At 42.6% G+C, this 20,962-nt stretch overlaps 1 protein-coding gene across 1 annotated transcript in view; it reads right to left on the reverse strand.

Moving 5' to 3' along the window:
* Positions 1–20,962, reverse strand: part of plxnb2b (plexin b2b) — a 224,437-nt gene that overhangs the window by 55,331 nt on the left and 148,144 nt on the right. The window contains exons 16-22 of the mRNA XM_080437931.1: positions 18,404–18,491; positions 16,438–16,622; positions 14,613–14,761; positions 11,607–11,721; positions 9,588–9,724; positions 7,900–8,082; positions 2,382–2,496 (exon numbers count right to left, since the gene is read on the reverse strand). Coding sequence (XP_080294057.1) covers positions 2,382–2,496; positions 7,900–8,082; positions 9,588–9,724; positions 11,607–11,721; positions 14,613–14,761; positions 16,438–16,622; positions 18,404–18,491 — 972 coding nt within the window. The remainder of the gene's footprint in view (positions 1–2,381; positions 2,497–7,899; positions 8,083–9,587; positions 9,725–11,606; positions 11,722–14,612; positions 14,762–16,437; positions 16,623–18,403; positions 18,492–20,962) is intronic.

Here is a 20,962-nt window from a genome sequence, read left to right on the forward strand (position 1 = left end):
TGAAAATGATAATAAACTAGAAAACGTGCCAGAGCGGGTTGCCTACCCAGGGCCCGCAAACTTTTTGGAAGGCAGTCATGGCCAATTGGAATGGAATCTGAAACATCTGACTGATACATCCTGAACACATGACTACAAATAGAATGTGTAATGATTTGTGTGAGTTTAGGACAAAAGAGTAGTGGCAAAAGGTGTGTTTTGAAGCAAACTGAAAATGGCTGAAAATCGAGTCTGGTCCAAAATGGCAGCAGTTGCGTCATATTCCAAGGAATCCAAGGGAAGAATTTTTGGCCAGAAATCTTTCAAGCGTTATAAGCCAGAAGTTGGCTGTTATAGCGCCAGCTTGGGGCCAATTTGAAAGGAGGTTCTTCTTTGGCCTACTGGGAGTGAAACGACAAAGTATAAATCAGGCTTTTAGTCTGCGAGCTATGAGGCTACTGAATGCCATTGTTTTCTTGTCTGTGAGGCTATGAGCCTCATAGCCTCACAGACAAGAAAGCTCGCTGAAGCTCGAGAAAGCTCGCTGAATGCCATTGCTTTCTTCTGTGTGTTTGTACAGTAGCATGCACTTATCCAAAAACAGCAGTGAGTGGATTGGGTTCAAGAGGTGCCAAGAGGACTGATAGGCACCCAAAAACAGAGGACCGAAAGTTATCTAGGGAGGAACATGACCAGAACATTCTGTTATGGACAAATGCTGCTGGCCTGCATACTGTTAAGCCAATGTACTTGTCTTATCTGATCTCTGCAGTAATGTTACTTTATGTTTTATTGCAGTGGTTCTCAAACATTTTCACGTCTAGGACCCCCAAATTGATATGTATTTGACCACGGACCACCAGGGACCCCCAGAAGAGTAGATTTGTGTTAACAAATGTCAAAATTAGTCAAATATTTTCAATATATAAAATGTTCAAAATTAGCAGATGTACAAGCTCACAGCGCGACATGAAGTAACGCGCTGTGAGCTTATGTGCATCTGCTATTTTTTAATAGCCAACGTATAACATATGGATAAAGTGGTTAAAATGATGTGATGCTATATTAACACATTTTGCTGGGGACCCCCCGGAACCCACCCGAGGACCACTGCGGGGTCCCCAGACCCCACTTTGAGAACCACTGTTTTATTGTGCTTTTATCTATTGATTTGTGCCCTTTTTTTTACTGTGCTTTTGAGTCGTATTTGCTTTTAAACTTGATTGATTTCTCCCCCCCCCCCCGCCATTTCCCCCTCTCCCTCCAAAAGGCCTTTGCCTCTTGCCAGGCCACAACAATTGTAAATAAGAATATGTTCTGGATTTTGTCCTGCCTGGTTAACTAAAGGTTAAATAAAATAAAATACAGAGAATCCGCTGGCCAACACAGTACACCCCGGGGGCACGTAGGGCTGAGGGAAAGGGAATATGTTTTGGCTGGTCTGTCATTGGAGTAATGTATTCTGTGGGAAAAACCTTAAATCGCAATCTTGGCCGTAAACACTTTAGTAGATCAAAAGGACGAAGGACTCAGGTGGCTTATGGATTCAAACCAATCAGTGGAAGCAAAGGGTAATGCATACTCTGGTCCGTGCGTGAGTGTGAGTGTGTGTGTGTGTGTGTGTGTGTGTGTGTGTGTGTGTGTGTGTGTGTGTGTGTGTGTGTGTGTGTGTGTGTGTGTGCGCGTGCTTGTAGTACTATACTTGTGAAGACCAAATGTCCCCACAAGTATAGTACAATTTGAGAAATAGACGTTGTGAGGACCATTTTACTTTTTAATTTGGTCCAAAAGATTTTTAAAGACAGGTTTACGATAAAAAATAAAGAATCATGTTGGGGCTAGTATTAGGATTAGACATTTTAGAGGTCAGGTTTAGGGGTTAGAGTTTTCCCTATTTTATACTTAGTTGTATGGCGACGTCACACACACCAAAAAATAGACGATCTACAAGCACACAGTGGGATTGTACATCTGCTATTTTTCGGCGGTTGTTCTGCTATTTTCAGCTGTTTTCAAGTTTGATGTCCTCACAAGTAGAGTAATATAAACGTGCGTGTGTACGCTTGCGCGTACGTGCGCGCGGTCGGTCCGTGCACTGAAACGTAACCCTTCACTCTAGTAGTGGAAGCAATTCCGTGGAGGTATAGAGGCAGATCGATACACAGAGAGATAGCATTGGCTTGTGTCGGCCGTGAAGGGGAACAGCAACACCAAAAGGAACAAAATCCTCTGTGACAAAGAAGGGATCATATCACAGATATACCGTATAGAGAGGAGGAGGAGGAGGAGGAGGACGACAACGGGGGAGAAGAATCTATTGTCAACAACCACGGATGATGATGATAAAAAAAGACAGGTTGGATAAGAGGAGGAGGGGGAATTGAAAAGAAAGGAAAGGGCACCTCGTCAGAAGCTTGTTTGCTGGCGGTGCAGTCGTCTCCATGGTCCTTGACCGTCAGGAAGGCACTTTGGATGATGTCGAAATTAGAGCCCGTCACCACGATGGTCCTGCCCCCACTGGAAGACACAAGCACACACACACACACACACACACACACAATGCATTGATCAAATAGTACCTTTACAAACTTGATGGTGTGTATTTTAGAGACATTGAGTGATGAAGCTTTAGGTCCCGAATGTTTCATTCAGGTCGTTCTTGTATTCTACCTTCTTCTGTATTCAAAGTATAAATGATGAGTGAACGTCTCACCCATCCTATCCCCTGTATCTAGAAACACACGCACACGCTGCATTACTACACTTGTGAAAACCTTCCATTGAAATCCAGAGTATCGAAGTCCTGACGATCCGTTATCCCCAAGTTTTTGTTTTTTCTTTTGAAAATACCACATGGGTCATCTTAGAATCGCGAATACAGTGAGAACTGTGTTCAGAAAATAAACAAATCAGCCCGCCGATGCTGTCAGGTATGTGACTCTGTGTCGTTTATGATATTGAGTTACATTTGATAACGTCTGTGTTTGGAGAAAATGTTTTTATTTTATTTTTTATTTTTCACCATCAATTGATGCTTCATATCCATATGAGTAAAATCACCGAGCTCATTTGTCTATTTTTGGAACACAGTTCTTATACTATATGCCATGATGCTATTGAGACCCAATGGTATTTACAATGGAAAAAATAACATAGCGGCCTCTAGCGGCAGTGATGTCAGCTTCGGTTCTCTATACTCTTTAACCACTTAAGCCCTACGTTATACTTTGGCTAGCTGAAAATAGCTGATTTATAAGCTCACACTGTGTCACGCTGCGATTCGTTGTGAGCTTGTAGATCTACGGTTTTCGAAAATGTTTGAAACATGTTATAAAACTTGAGCCTAAACCCAACCCCTTTACCATAAAATAGTCCCATGAAAAGTGAGGACCAGCAACATATCCATACCGTCTATGACAGTGGACCCCCAGGGCTCCTTGAGAGGGGTCCCCAGCTAAATTAGTAAATATAGCATCAAAATCTATTTAACCACTTTAACCTTATACTGTACATCGACGATTTGAAAATAACCGATCTAAAAGCCCACAACGTGTTGCAATGCGACATGTTGTGGGCTTGTATATCGGCCCACACCCATCCCATCCCCACCCATCCCCCGCACCCCACCTTTCAATCCATGCCTTTGGGTGATTCATTTACTTCCCCCTTGAGAATTTCTAAATGGTCTTTTAAAAACATCCCATCCCGCTTCTCTCCTTTTCTTTTTACAAATCGCACCCAGCAGACATATCTGACACAGATTACAGGCAAACAAATATATATGCATATATGCGCAGGCATAGACACAGCAACAAACAGAGGCAGACACGTAGTTAAAATTGAGGGATTACAAACGTCGCTTTTAAATTGCACCTGAGCGAGTTTCCACGGGAGATGAAAACAAATTAGCTTGGCCTACAAGCGGCTAATTTCAAAGTTGTCTGCTTTTCTAGCCTGGAAGCTTGATCATTTCGCCATGCGACTGGGTTCCCACTTTCTTTAGCCAATCAGGAGTGTGCGTTTCTAAAATATTCCGGCTACTCAGAACCGACTTTGTTTTCTAATGAACAAAAGTTTCCTCTAATGAAAGACGTGCATCAAGGTTGAGGACAGCTGTAGACATTCATTACTTTCCTCATTTCTTCCACAATAAGTATTCATCCTGGATTTTGGGCACTTCTGTCTGGCTTCTCTCTGAGCAAGTTTAATCACTTAGAAACCTACGGTATATCACCGCTAGCCGGTGGAAACCGGACTTTACAGGAAATGTCAAAGAGAACCTGACTTCCAATGGATGCAATATAGTTATGTACAAGCTCTTGTTGGTTTCAAATGGTTGGGGCTCAATGTTTAAGGATGGCAGATAGCTTTCATGCTGCTATGTTTTGTGTTAAAGCCACAGTGTCAACTTTAAACTAGCGACTGGAAGCATATAGTATTTATGACAATGTTTATTATGGTAATAAAATCAAGTGACAAATACTGACCAGCCTTGATGCCTTTTTAGCTCAGCTAGTTAGGCCCAAATGTTTTTAGCTTTTAAAATAATAGTACTTTATTTTATTTTACTTTCAAGCTTTTTGCTGTTGCTTACAATGACTCCTTCAATGAACAATACAATACACCCCCTCTTTCATTTTTAAACCCTCTACTGAAAACTAAAAAAGGCCTAAGGATGGCAATGTTGAACGGTTCAAACCATTTTTGATCCGATTAGGTGTACAGCAGCAGTACAGCGTTTGGGACTGGCTGCTAGCGGGCTTTTAGACTCAAGTTAGGCGTGTGTGTGTGTGTGTGTGTGACCACCAAAGCGTCTCTTCCCAGCTGGGGAAAAAAAACACCCCAGGCGCTCGCCTAAAAATGCTTCCTAACGCCCGAGTTGAAACTATTTCAGCTCTCGGCAAGCAGATCAAAAAACGCCACACATGAATCATGCACAGCGTTAAACAGATGTTCCCGCTGTAAACAAATAAAGACATAGTGGCCCTCATTTATCAACGCAGCGTATAAACCGGCTTATATTTTTCCATATATTCGGCGTACACCAACGTCAAAGTCACATTTATCAACGGATCCTACACAGCCAATCCTGGCGTACATCAGGTCGGAGCTTTGATAAATCTCACGTCTGAAAACGAGCGTCATTTAAATAACACGCCCTTAAATATTCTCAAAACGCCCCGATTTTACGACATGAAGAAGAATCAGAATACGACCAAAGACATCAAAAGCCAATAAGAAAGAGTTTCCCCCGATCGCCTCGCCTCGCTGCCTGTCAAGTCACACACACACACACACACACACACACACACACACGCACACGCACACGCCTCACCTCTCTCTCTCTCTCTCTCTCTCTCTCACTCACACACACACACACACACACACACACGCCCAACTGTGTCTTTCATGTAATCCGTAGCGGTACAATCTTTGTCACGTAGGCTTGTAGCCTACATGAATGACATATTATGATACCAATCACATCGCCATGAATGGAATACGTTTGTATATTAATTTATTTAACCCATACCGAGCAGTGCACAAGCAGTCATGTAGGATATTCCCCGTGAGACTCGGACGGGCGGCAGTGATTCCGCCACGTTAATAAGAGATTGGAGCGTCGGGTTTATATGTTAACCCAGCAAGGTTGTAGTCTTCATAACTCTCTATGACATAACTCCCTAACATAGGACATGCTACTGTAAGTTTGTACACCTCACTGTCCATGAAAAGATCGTCGGGAGTCCCGAAAATGCGCTCGCAGAAGCGCTGTATATTTTGAAAATAGCAGATCTACAAGCTCACAACGAGTGGCGATGCGACCCGTTTTTGAGCTTAGATCTGCTATTTTAACATAGCCAATGCAACTGAATGACTGTTAAAGCAGTTTGTATAAATTAATTTATAAAATGTTATATTTTCACAGGGATTATTTATTAGTGTAGATATACATTTAGGAGTGGATTATGTGTCCAGATGCCTGTCAGACAGTCAGACAATGCTGCTCCGCAGGTCTAGAATGGAATAAACGGGCGCAGCCAACGTCAACAACTGGTCTCGACCAGACGTGAGATTTCAGCTTACGGTAGGATGAAGCCCACGTCAGGATATATTGATAAATGCCGAAAGGTGCGGTGATCTCGCCGTACGCCCATTATTTGGGCTGCACCGCGTTGATAAATGAGGGCCAGTGTATGCTGCGCTCAGGAAGAAAACAATATTATGTCTTGGTGAACACAGACTATTTTATACTGTGTTCACACTGGCAGATATAAAAATACAGTCTACCATTAATTTTCAATGGAAGCCAGAGACATGAGGATGCAAAGATACTAAACCTGACGTTTGTAGCTGCTCCAAAATCTACAAAGCTTAATTACAATCCATGTTGAGCTGGCTTCAACTGCAGCTACAAAGCTACAAAACCACAAAAAAGCTACGAAAAAGCTTGTAGATCTGCTATTTTGGATACCTTTGTGTGACACTGTGGTGCCACCAAGTAGAGCAGTGATATTCAACTGGCGGCCCGCGGGCCAAATCCGTCCCCATAGGGAGCTTTCTTGAGGCCCCATTCCAGATTCCAAAGTAAACATTTATTAGTGCATTACTTTTTTTTGGTGTGAAGGTAGCTGTCCAGCCGCCATGTTGTAAAGCTGCAACTGCTTCATGTTTTCTGCCCAATTCTGCCTTACATGTTAAACATGGAGAAATAAATAGTGGCGTTTAAAAGTACTTGAAAGCAAGACTAAAAGCAAAATTTCAATAGCACATCAACATAAAAGGGCACAACAGATTAGTTGTGAGTAAGTTCATACGTCACATGCCATCTCCATCAATTTGGAGCTACCGTATTTCGGAGTTTTGAGAGGATGTTGTCCATTATCATCAAAGAAAGAATTCTCCATCTGCAGCCATTAGCTCGTATGTTTTTGTTTTGAGTGGATTTTGTCCATCTTCCATCTTTATCCACTTGAAGCTTTTACACAGAATGAATCATTTTCTGTCCTAAATAGCGTCTTGGGCTGAAAGATGGGCTGAACTCTCTCAACTAATGGTTCATGAAAAACATCATTGGAGCTTGTGCTCAGACATAACCAAAATGCGAAAAAACTTTCATTCATACAAACATGTAAACACTTCACCTTGACCAGTCTGCCTCCAATACTTTCCTCACAAAGACCATGCCAGGGCGCCGTGCACAGAAAATACTGAAATAGCCATTTCCTAATTTCTTAATATCAAAATCAAAGCCTGTGCACTATGAAGGACTGGCACAGACAATATCCTATCAAACATTAAAATGTATGAATGCAGTATGAATCAGGCCCTTATAAGTTATCATAATGGACATAATATGTCCATTGTTGTGTCCTATCAGACCTACTGTATAGAACGTCACAACAATGGCAAAGACCAGCTTGACAGAATATCAACTCATTCAACCCAAGTGTTGACCAGTGTTGGCCGATTTTACGAGAGAAATAAGCAACCGTGTCTATGAAAACAAACCCAATAGAAGCGACTATGGGCCATATGAGTGCCTGAAAACCTATATGCAGTGGCTATTGCAGCGTTGTGAGGTCGCTTGTAGATCAGCTATTTTCAAAATAATCTTGAAAAAAAGTTATATTTTTAGATGGGGGGATCCATGGACAAATTCATATTCATTTAGGGGTCCTTCCTTGACATGAAAATGTTTGAGAACCACGGGTTTAAACTACATGTAGGAAGCAAGCCCAAATAAGTTCTACACTTTAGAAACAAGCCCCCCCCCCAAAAAAACTGCAACACACAATACCAATATTTATTTGAATGCATAACCGAAATCCTTGTTTTTTGAGCTGTGTATAATAGGCATACATGGCAAGTTGGCAACACTGAAAATGGCTTAGCGTGTCACTGAGCGTGTTATCTTACCAGTCAAAGCTGCTTTTAGGGGAGTGATCGAGCACAACAGGGTTCTCCAAGAAGCGGAAAGCGTCGGGAATGGAGGTCGTGGTGTTCTTCCCGTACTTCACCGTGACCGTGAGGAGGTCGGAGGGCACCTTCTCCACCCGGTACTCTCCTGTCCTGCAGGTGATGTCCGTTCCAAAATGCTCCCTGCACAGACAGACAAAGGATATAGTTTCTGTCGGGTGGAAACATTGTTAACCTTTCTTTCCAAAAGGCCCAGACTGCCAAGGACGACTTTTACGACTTTTTGTGTTTTTTGGTGTTTCCACTAGATGACGCTCTTCACTAACACATGAGTGACCATTTCATCCCCAGATGTACACAGAACCAGGCGATCACTTGATAAGTTACTGCTCCATTCACTTCCTGGTTAACGTATTTGGGAAATCGCCTGTATCTCGCCTGTGTTTTACTATGTATTTTTGACGAGACATGCTATTTTCAACGGCCTATAACAATCAAACGGGGGTCACGATGACATTTTTATTTATTTTTCGTGGAAGCACAGCAAAACCCCCCGTGATTAGCAACGATCAGGGGATCGATCATACTGGAGATAAATATATTTATATATATATATATAAATATATTCTGACTGAACAAACTTCAAATGACCATATCGTCTTCAAATATTTTACAATTTCCGACACATCATTTGAATGCTTACATTCTGTACTTTCATAATCTGTAAAAAGCAGAAAAATTAACATGGCCCCCCGACTCTGACGACTCTGACGAGGGGGGGGGGAGCATGCTTGGATCATTCACAGGCTCCGCAGCCTGTGAATGATCCAAGCACCACCGAAGAAGAGTACACCCAGAAATTAAGGAACCTTTCATGTTAAGGATTCACAAAAGTGAGCAATTTTCTTGGCTTTCTGTTGTTTTTCTGCTGTTTTAAAAAATACAAGTCACATTCAAACGGCCACAGCTCTGGAATGGAGGATCGCGACCGGACAATATTTTTTTCCTATACTAGCGGACCCCCGTGCGTTTAATGAGCCGATCTCCGTGAGGACGGCGGTCACAGAGAATATTCCATGATTTTTCAAAGGTACAGAAAAAACACAGTTTTCGCTGGCAAGGGGACCGGAGACGGATGAATGAATGAATTAATTAATTCCTGTCAGTGAATGAGTTAAGTAAAAAAATATATATCATTGAACATCTTCTTCCAGCACTGCTCAGCAGTAGCGAGCAGGCGCGGAGGGGGGGTTGCATAAGGTCGCCGTTTGACGGAAGCCGTGCGACGGAAGCCGCCGACATGGCGGCGCCGTGACAGCTTGTTAAATCCTTGCTTTGCGGCGTCGCTACCTCGTTACCTGAGCCTAAAATGTCACCGAGGACAGGGTTTAGACAGATATAACAGTCATCTACCACTGCAAGGAAATAATGGGAGTAGGGGAGAAAAAGATTTCCACTTCTGAAACCAAAGAGTTGAGGGTCAATTTCATTTTCATTCCAGGAGCCAAAGAAAACACAAAATAAAAATCATGGCCTTCGGAGTCGGTGCACTTTGCATAGCAGCACCATGCCTGAATAACAAGTATAGAACTTACCACCTGAAGTGCGTGAATTGTCTGCGGCGTCTACGGCTCAAGAATGACAATTATTCAAGTTATATTCAATATTCAAGTGTAGAATATCCTTACACGGTGCACTCCACATCTCCGATGGTGACCCTGATGTCGCCCTTGGTTCCGGTGTCCAGGTGCTTGCCGCGGATGGTGAGGAGCATGCCGCCGGCCTTGAGGCCCCGGGTAGGCTCCACAGTCATGGGGATGGGGTCCTGCACGGTGGGAGGGGTGAATAGGGGTCCAGAGTTTTTAATAACATAATGAAGACATTTATAAACACTTTATAAACCCTATTATCAGTGGTTCCCAACAAAAAAACAAACAAATTGTTTTCCAGGTTTTAAAGAAAAAATACCATGAATCTTTTTTTACTAAATTTGTTTTAATAATGTTATATTATCATTACAATCGTAGTGTTTTGCCAATTATTTGGGGGCCCAGTTTGCAATACCCGGCCTACATTGCTGCCCTATATAATTTGTTGACTGGGGTTCCCCAAAGGTCTTTGTACTACAAAAGTAGCAGATACGCAAGCTCGCGCTGCGTTTTTAGAGCTTGTAGATCTGAAACTTTTGCTATTTTTGAATTTGAACCCTGAAAAGTAACAGTTCTGGACATATGAGGTTTCCACCCGACAGAGACGATATACAGACTTTCTTTCACCTCACTTCATCTCTTGCCGTCTCTATCTTGAAGACATGCACGCACACACACACACACACACACACACACACATACACACACACACACACACAGCAAAGACACACGTACACTCTCACACTCACGCACCACATCTGCCTCTCAGTTTGCTGAGCCAACAGTTAAGGCTTTCGCACCGCCTCCCCAGTGAGCGGAGCTTGAACGCCGCCGGAGATATGAAAAGCCGGTTAAGTAGCTACAATGTAACCTGTTAACGTATTAAGTGTGAAACAGGGACATTACCCATTGTAATATGACAGCGTTTTAGCACCTAATTTACCAGCTGGCATTAGGGTATTGTGTTTGGACATTCAACTTAAATGCTATGCCCCTTGGCGCTGCGCTGATAAGGGAGGAGGCCTTCTGCTTGAATAAATGGGCCACGTAAATAAATAAACAAATAAATAACTGAACAAATGGTGAATACAAATAAATGAATAAATAAATAACGGAATAAATGGGGAATATAATCGAAAACATGAAACGACCAAATCAGCGGAAAGTTTCGGGATGCAGTCATTATTTTTGTTGGGACAAACATTCCAAGTTGAGGTGAGATTGTGTGTGTGTGTGGGTTGCTGTGTATATATAGTTAACCACTTAAACCCTGTGTACCACATTGACCGAGAGTACCCCAGGGGTCTGTGTTAGGCCCTATACTGGGTCGCGTTTGCGACCCGTTGTGAGCTTGTAGATCTGCTATTTTGGCTGAGTGTTTGCCCCAGAATTGGGACACTAGGTTTCATGTAGTTAATGTAGATGTGTGTACAACACATATTGCACTGTATGCATCATATGTGTCCTGATTTTCTATTCCATCCATGTATTGAAGGGCTGTATTATTATTAGTGACGGAAGGGCTGACTTGGGGGATCCCGTAATTTAGTGAAAAATCATGGGTATACTTGCAGGTCAGGGAGAGAAAAGTAAACCCCATATTTTTCTATGGTTTATATGCAGATGCATGCAGATTTGCAGTCCATTATTTGTCTTTTGATAGTATATATTGTTTAGACTGATGCTAGGTTATTGGGTTCACCTGTGATCCAAGTTTAGTGAGGCACTATTCACCTGTTTCCTAGGCTGTGTGTTTTCCACTTCCTGTCGATTTCATTGGATATCATTGGTCATCTGACCAGTTTCATTGGATTTCATTGGATCAAATCGACAGGAAGTGGAAAACACACAGCCTAGGAAACAGGTGAATACACTGTCTCTCTGCATTTGATGTATGCGTTTACCTTGTTTATTATTGTAAGTCGCTCTGGTTAAGAGCGCCTGCAAAATGCCTAAATTGTAATTGTAAATTGTGTGTGCATGTATGCGTGTGTGCGTGTGTGTGTGTGTGTGTGTGTGTGTGTGTGTGTGTGTGTGTGTGTGTGTGTGTATGTTTACCCTGTATGTGAAGTAGAGAGAAGAGGTTCCCTTCTTCCCCCCCTCCACCTCCACCTCCACCTGGCCCCAGTGTTGCCTCTGCTGGGGTCTCAGAGGGCTGATCTCACACACCACACTGGACAGAGAGGGGACGAGAAATCACACATTTTAATGTCTTTATTTGGATTTTTAGTTCAAGACGTAAATCATGTCAAAATCCAAATATATCACAGTAAAAACAAATGCAATGCGAGATCATGATCAGTTGTCTGTATACGTTAGACACAAGCAGACTACCATAAAGTTATGTCTATACTGTAAGTGACAGCGTCTTCCATATAAAGTGACAGCTAATAATGGCAGACACAGAACAATATTCATTATTTGTCTTGCCCTTCTTTTAGCCAGTCCCCCCCACACACACACACACACACACACACACACACACACACACACACACACACACACACACACACACACACACACACACACACACACACACACACACACACACACACACGCGCAAATGTTAGCAGCCTTGTTTGGTACTGGTGTGTACTGTGTATTGCTTGCTGCTATCCTTTCCCTGTATAATTCGTCCTCAAATGCGACATATTTCCAAACAGCAGTTGTTGTCCTGTTTTCTGGACCTTCTTCTGAACAAAAGTCAAAGCCAAAAGCTTCTCTAGGGAAGAGATTGCATTGCAAGCCCTTCTGTCCAGATGAACACCGTCTCATATTTCTCAATCAAAACCATTGGCGGAGGCTCTGTGTGCACTTGTGTGTCATGTTCAGCAGGTTGACACACCGTGACTAAGACCCAGAAACTAGTTTCAAGTGGAGCAAACGAGTTGAGTAATGAGAGCAGAGACCCAGCACTGTGAGAGGGCTGCTCCACAGGGGCAACTGTGTGTGTGTGCGTGTGCGTGTGCGTGTGCGTGTGCGTGTGCGCGCGTGTGTGTGTGTGCGTGCGCGCGTATGCGTGGGCGTGGGCGCATCCGCGTGCGTGTTGTTTGAGCGAGACTTTTCCCTTCGGAAAGAAGAAGAGTCATAGGACAATGCACAGCTGACATCATAATCTTAATTATGTCATTTCTTATAAATGTGCTAAATATTTCAAATTAATCGCATGTGTTAATGTGTTCTTTTCTTTTTACAGCCCTAATTTATATGCTGTAAAATGGCACATGTGCTTGTGCACTCAAGATCATTGCATTTAGCAATTTTGCACTTAGCTTAATAACTCTTGTAAAACCACAGCTTTATGGGCCATCCACACCAAGCACTATAACTAAAGATATAGCTTTAAAAATGCTTCCAACCACACCACAACTATAATGATGACAATGGTGAACAATATAGTTAATAGTAGCAGTTGTAGTTAATAAAACATCAACTGATGCACAAACTTGGACACATCATCGGTGTTCTTTCCTGGAGTCACAGGGTGTTTCGGGTCTTGCAACAGACACCCTCCTCCAGGCGACCCGACCGAGGCTGATCAGACGCCGGCCTGTGTCCAAGTGGCATGCTACTGCCCCCGCTGTCTCTTGGGGGCTTAGGGTGGCTGGTGAGATGTTGCAGCCGGTGTTGGCGACACTAGGAGGCTCCAGGCACCGTGGGTTGCCTCGGGGCCTGGCTCCTCCTTCGCCTGACCAGAAGTGAGCATTCTTCTGTACGCTGCGTCGTCGTTGCTTCCAAGCCAAAAGTCTACTCATTCACTGCACGTCTGTCTCCTAGTAGACTGTCTTTCTCTCGGTCGCGTCATTCCACTCAGACAGTAGCGATCCAGATGAATATCAAACACGTTTGAAAATTGTCTGCACGGGAGGCTTAAGATTGGATCTATCTCACACTAGAGGATAATCATGCCCGACCCTCGCTCCCGATCTATGCTGAGGTACGGAACACACCACCGATACTCTGGAGTGTTGTTTCCGACCCAAAATCAAACCGATTATCTTGTTGTGTGAGCCCACATATCTTCTTAGAGCTGATCTACTGCTGTTCCATTCATGGTGAGTTGTATACTTCTGAATGTGCCTCATGTAGGGCTGTCATCGGCTTGAACCAGAGCACTGGCACCCTGCTCTATCGTTCATTCAATCATTCATTCATTCATTCACCACAGAGTTGTACACCATGTGGCCTGTGACAGGTTAAAGGGGAAGACAAATGTGTCCCTTGCTTCATGCTGGGCTGGCGATATGGCTTGCTTCGATTGCTTTTAATAGCGCAAATGGCAGATCGTATATTTTCACTATTTCTGTACGCCACCATTGTAAAACGAAGTATAATCGACGGTTAAGTGGTTAATCAGAGTAATCAATTATTTAAAAAATCTATTAGAATAGTGTCGATTGGTTGATATATAAGGGGGAAAAAAGACATTTCATGTAATGGAATAATGTCAGTGGTGAACGATGGCTACAGACTTCACAGTACCCCGGCGAGATGAGAATCTACTATTTGAGAAACTGATTCGACTACAATACCACTTTAAGAGAACGGTCTCGTTTCTTGAAGGACCCGTTTGATCAATAGGCTGGGCATAATCAGCTAATATCTGGACCCAGCCATTTCAAGGCAAACGCAGCACTGGATCTCAAAGAAAGACTGTGAAAGAAAGTTAATGAGATAGAGAGACAGAGAGAGAACGTGTGTGTGTGTGTGCGCGCGCGCGCGCGTGCGTGCGTGCGTGCGTGCGTGCGTGCGTGCGTGCGTGCGTGCGTGCGTGCGTGCGTGCGTGCGTGCGTGCGTGCGTGCGTGCGTGCGTGCGTGCGTGTGTGTGTGTGTGCGCGCGCACGCTCACCACGTGATGCAGCGTGCGACACGTTGTGAGCTTACAAATGGCTTTGGCTTTAGGGTGGGTTAGGGTAAAACATGGCACAAAATGACAGAAAACGGCATAAAGTCACCGCCCTATAAGGTATAGTAATACATACGTGTGTGTGTGTGTGTGTGTGTGTGTGTGTGTGTGTGTGTGTGTGTGTGTGTGTGTGTGTGTGTGTGTGTGTGCATAATCACCTGGTGGAGACAGAGTACTTGTCAGTCAGGTGCTTGCAGGGCTCTCCCACCACCTTGATGCTCTTAATGTCTTCCTTCTGGATGCCCAGGTTGGTGCCGCGGATAGTGATGGAGATGCCTCCCTTCATGGGGCCGTACCGTGGGATGATCTGCAAGAAGAAAAATGTGGTTCTCAAAGTGGGCTCTGGGGGTCCTTTAGGAGGTTCCAGGGGGATCCCCATTGAAATTACTTAATACAGCATCAACATCTGTTTAACAATTTTAACCCTATATACATCAGCTATTTGAAAGTAGCCGATCTACAAGCTCACAACGTGCTGTGATGCGACGCGTTTTTGAAAAATGTGTAATATTTTGGAAACATTTGAACAGCACAAATCTTGAATGGAGGGTCCCTGGTACAAAATATTTTCTGTACTGTATTTTCTGCATGGTATACATTAAGTTCCTATTCATCAGTATCACAATGAAAGCACATTTTTGAAGTTTTTGTTGCGTTTTTTTATTATTGCCTTAATTGCTATGGACTAATTAATAAAGGATTTTCTACTTGAACTGAACTTGGCCTTGGACCTTCTTTAAGTACACCGCCTTGTTTTTTCCACTGTGATGTCTAAAAGGAACTTAAAAGTCTTGTCCTGAAATTAAACTCCAAAGAGCAACTGTTCTCAGCGTGGCATATTTAAGGACCCAAGCAGTGCTTCTTCATCTATTATCTGATCATACAATTGTGTTATATTGCCAATTATTTGGGAGCCCACCTGTAGTACCCTTACAGCCCGCAGGCTGTGAATCTCTGCTATAGTGTGCATGTGTGTGTCTGTGCAGAGTACTATTGACACATGAGGAACAATTGATGGTGGATGTCATGACGATGAGCCACCATCAATCAGCCCCCCCCACACACACACACACACACCCCTCCTTTGTCAGCAATGAGAATAGAATGAAAGCCAATCAATAAACCATTCCGACCAATAACCCAATCAGCTGGGTCAATACCCCTACACGGCTAATTACACATCCATACAGTACATGTGTGCTCTTCAGGTCACAGGTCAATGGGAGCTGACCCCATCACGGCTACTCACCAGTGGTGGACTTTTGCTGTTTTTAACAGTTTGGGACATACAGTATGATATACAGTATGTATAATATAGAGACAATTTAAAATTTTGTATGAACATGACTTTCACTACACTACTGTACATTTCAAAGACAAATGTTGCACTTTTAACCACTTAAAGGGATAGTTTTTGTCGCATTCCTAAGCCAATAATTTGATGACCGGCAGCGGTTCCGGTAGGAGACACAAAGAGTCTCCTTTGTCTCTCCTACCGGAACCACTGCCTACCGGTCTGCTGGTCATCAAATTATTGGCTTAGGAATGCGACAGGAACAAAAAAAATCCATGAATACAAGTCTACATCCATGAACATGTCACATCACAACACATTGTGGGAGCTTGCATATGTGCTGTTTTCACTATAACTTTGAACTTTGGGGGAAAATGTAAACATTTTAATCAGCAATGCATTGCACAAAGATGCATACAAATGCAATGCAAGAAAATGCAATGCAAAAAAATGCAAAGCATTTCAATAAATAAATGCAATGCATAAAGATAATGAACTTTGAAATTTGTACTTTTGAATACACAAGTATTTGTACTTTTGAATACACAAGTATTTCAAAAAGCAAGCACTCCAGTACTTTACCAATTTGTCTGAGCAACTTTCACTTGTCAATATTTGACCAGGAGTATTGATACTTTTAACTCAAGTAGTGTCGGTTGAGTGCTTTGTCCAACCACAGCTATACTCACATCGGTGATTTGGGGGTCCGGGCACTCCGTGTTGTTGGGGTCCTCGCCCGCGTGCTGATCAGAGGCGCACAGCTTCCCGTAAACGCACGCCCTGCGCCGGGCGCACCACACACACTGGTATCTGCCGTCGGTGTTCTTGCACAGGCTGCAGTCCTCTCTGCCCATGGAGCAGTTGTACAGGCTTACTGTAAGGGAGAAGGACAGAGAGAGGACACATTCAAGACAAGATCTGCACATCTTGGTTAGAATTTTCATCAGAGCCACAAACCTAATCCGTTTAGTCCAGTGGTTTTCAAACCTTTTCATATCAAGGTCCATTATTTATTCGGCATTTGAGCCACGGAACCACCGTTTGATGCGATTCAGACTCTGAGACCCAAGACTTAGAATATTTTGTTGCATGTCGTTGGATGAGATTTTGTCCACAACTCCATGCCGTACTGATGTTGGTGCCATAGGAGAGATAAATAGATCAAAATAACAATTCTTTAATAAAGTAATGCAGATGTTTATTAATAATTTAACTCTTGAGAGCGTAACATGAAACCAACTGGACCCGTAGTTAAAGATCTAATAAGGGTTACCAACTCAACATCATTTAGCTGGGGACCACCTGGAACCCCCTCAAGAACCACTGGAGGTCCCCGGACCACTGGTTGAGATGAGAACCACTGTTTTAGCCGATATATTGGCAATTATTTGACTGGTTTCTTTATGACATCGGTATCAGCAATTACTTTTTCAAAGTAGTCCCTAATTTGGCCGTTTCTTTATAGGAGCACATTTTCTAAAGTTTTCAAAAAATTACTAGACTAAACTTTAGAATTTTCTATTTTTGAAAAACAAAAAACAAACGTACGTTTGTAAATATAGATACAAATATCAGTAATCGGTGGTCTAGGACCCAAAAATCTGGCATCGGTCTGGCTCCAATTTGCATCCTCATAAATATAGTAACTGATGAAAATCTTGGCTCGTTCAGGAGACAATCTAAAACATTATGAACGCAGCACTCATCCTCCAAAGTGAGTACATTAGGAATGTAGCGTGTGTCCAATCCTATTGGAGCAATGTTTTAAAAATAGTTTAACCATTAACCAAATCAATTCTCTCGTTTAATTTTCAATTTAGGATCAAAGGCAAGCTGTGATGTGGCACTCGCATTTGGAATCACACACACACACACACACACACACACACACACACACACACACACACACACACACACACACACACACACACACACACACACACACACACACACACACACACACACACACACACACACACACACACACACACAGGGTGATTCAAATAAGGTTTTGAAATGTGCCAACGTACAGCGATGGAAGAAGTACACACAGTGTTTTATTTTCTTTTTACTATTTTATTGCTTTTACTGTGTGTTTGTCATCCTGTTTTGTTGTATGGACCCTGAGTCTGAAATAAAGATTGAATTGAACATCACATGTTTTGCAATGTAGAAATACTCTGTTACAAGTAAAAGCCCTTCATTCAAAATGTACTTGAGTAAAAGTGCAAAAGTGTTGGCATCACAATGTACCTAAAGTATTAAAAGTAAAAATACTCATTGCGCAGAATGTCACCATTTCACAAGTTCAAAATGTATAAAAATACATTGAAAAAAGCTGAAAAAAGCTGAACAAGCTCACTATGCGATGCATTGTGAGCTTGTAGATCGGCTATTTTCAAATGGCCGAAAAAAAAAGGGCTGAAGTGGTTAACGTGTGTTTTGTAATAATAATCAAAATCTACAAAATAACTAGTAACTAAAGTTTTCATATAATTGTGGTGGAGAAAAAGTACAATATTTGCCTCTGAGATATAGTGGAGTCGAGGTAAAAAGTATTGAAATTTGTAAATACTGAAGAAAGAAAAAAAAATACCTTAAGGTACAGTACTCGAGTACATGTACTTAGTTACATCCTACCACTTGCCAACGTACCGCTCAGAGTGCTGTCTATCTTCTTGCCCGTCTCCCGGTCCTTCACGTAGAGCAGAATGGTGGTGTTTGGCGACTTGTCGTAGGAAAACTGAGGAATTGGAACAGAATGAATTATGAAGTACAGAGAGCGCTGAAGATTAATGGCTGCTTTCTTTTTAGCTGAGAACTGTGTGGGCTGCTTGGGAAAAGAACCAAAAAAAACGCATCGTTGCCGTAGGGCAGAAACCTTGTATCTGTTTTTTTATTATTTATTATTTATTTCAGTTTATGTTTTTGTTTAATAAATTAATGCCCTACTTTGTCAAACGAGAGTGTCGTGCAAAAGTAGAGGAAATAGCCGATCTGCAAGCTCACAACGCGTCGAACTTGCAGATCTGCTCATTTCCGTATTTCTGAAATCTTTTGAAATTTGTGGTTAAGTGCGTCTGTGGATTTTATACATATTGAACCGATGAAAAGTATTAACAAGAACTTGTGACTTACATAATAACTACATTTGGATCCACTGAAACACAGGCTCTTTTTTCCCATTTGCCTGAAAAGTTAACGGTCTTGGACATACAAGGTTTCCCCACCATGATGGCGACGATATCCAGTTTGGCAGACGTTCAACAGACGGAAATCAATGCAAGAAAAAGAACATAAAATAGCTCGGGGGGAATGTTCTGCTTGAATTCACTATCTGAAGACAGAGCTGCCAGATCTCCCAGTATAATATAAGGAGAGTCTGGCCATTAGAGGGGGCTAGACTAGAGAATATCAAAAGGAACTGCAAAAGAAGGGAGGTAAAGTGGTTGATCTGATTTCTAACCCTTGGAACACAGTCAGTCAGTTTACATGCATTCTTTTAGCTGAGCTCTGGCTGCAATGCCAACAGGACTTTAAAGGGCAGTGAACTGCTTTGCAGCCACGCGGTAACAACACAACACAAGTTATTCTCCCCCAGCTGAGTTGAGGTACAAACTGCCCTGGGATCAGTCTTCATGACCAATAAACTTCAGGTGCTGTAGCTGTGCAACAAACAGACCAGCTAAGCACTTAAAGCGCAGGACAGGTCAGCACTGCCAGCAAGAGGAACAGTGACAGGGTGACAGCTCAGAGGTGGACACTTGAGATTTAGGATTTAAGGATTTAAGGTTTTAAGATTTAAGTCACGAAACTCCTCTGCTGTGAGAGACTTGACTTTGGTTGCGTCTTGACTTCTTTCATGACACGACTTTGAGACTCGAAAGCAAAATAACTTTGAGATCAAATTTGGGCCGGCAAAACCTTGGAACAATATAGCTCATTGCAACTTTAAATGTATCACTACCACACAGGCCTAGTTTAGCCTTTGTGTACATGCAGTTCTGTCTTTTCCGTAGCGTTTGTTTGGGGGGTAACCTTGGTAACTGGCTGGGCATTGCCAAACTGGCGCGGACATTCGATTAGGGAGAGGGAGGGGGGGCTGCCGCAGACATGAGACTTGAGAATTGGGCTCGCGTCGGTCAAGGGGCTCAGAGGAGGGTGACCATTAATGAGCGTCGCGCTTGGCACAGCCATGAGCAGAGCCAAGTTCTGCCAGGGAACTCAGTGCAGTTGTTTGGCGGCCAACAATTGGACCGCCTCAGCTCCACGTTCACATCCACTCATCCAATCACACTCATTTAATTCTCAGACCGCTCTATTTAACCCATTAAGACCTGAGGCTGATTCAAAAAATGTTTTCTAAATCGAAACATTTAAAAAAAAATATATATAAAAAATATTTTTTCACGATTTTTTAAAAATAGCAGAACTACAAGCTCATGCTGCTGTCATTGCTGTCTTGCTAAAATTGCTGCTCACTCTCCACCACCCCAGGCAGCTACCACCTGTCGTTGTGGATCTGCTGTTTATAGTACGAGGATTCAGAGTCCCTACGGTTGGTAGATGTGCTTTATCAGAGTACCTAAAAGCAGATCCAATTCGTCGCCAAACAATAATAAATATATTGCTAATTTTATATTCAATAAAAATATCTCATCATGAGCTCTCATTATCATTCTTTAAAACAATTGATTATATAATAATGTCTTTTATTTGGGGGTACAAAACCAACCGTATCTCAAAGAGTCATTTACAAAAACCTAAGTTACTGGGGGGGGTTCTCCCTCCCTGTATTCCAGCATTATTACTGGGCAACCAATCTCAGGGTTTTAATCTACTGGCAAGATCAGCTTCCCCAAACTCCCTCTGACGCTCCCAAATGGCTCCAGTTCGAAGCTCACGCAGCGAAGAATACCTCTCTTTCAGTTATGGTAGGTAAAAAGAGTGCTCTCAGTTCCCGATCTGTCAGTACACTCTCCCATTTGTTTTAATCACAATTTTATTCCATCTCAGTCAGATACAGCCTTTTCATGTTGGAAAGAAAAGAGTCCGATATATTTTTCAGACCTATATATAAAAAACTATTTTGCATCATTTACAGAGCTGAAAGAAGCATTTTCGCTTCCACAAGCCCACTTTTTTCGTTATTTACAAGTTAGACATTTTGTTCAAAATAATTTCAATAATTTTGAAAACACACCTCAGGAACAC

The sequence above is a fragment of the Gymnoscopelus braueri genome (assembly GCF_963280865.1).
Source record: "Gymnoscopelus braueri genome assembly, chromosome: 9".
Taxonomy (NCBI): Eukaryota; Metazoa; Chordata; class Actinopteri; order Myctophiformes; family Myctophidae; genus Gymnoscopelus; species Gymnoscopelus braueri.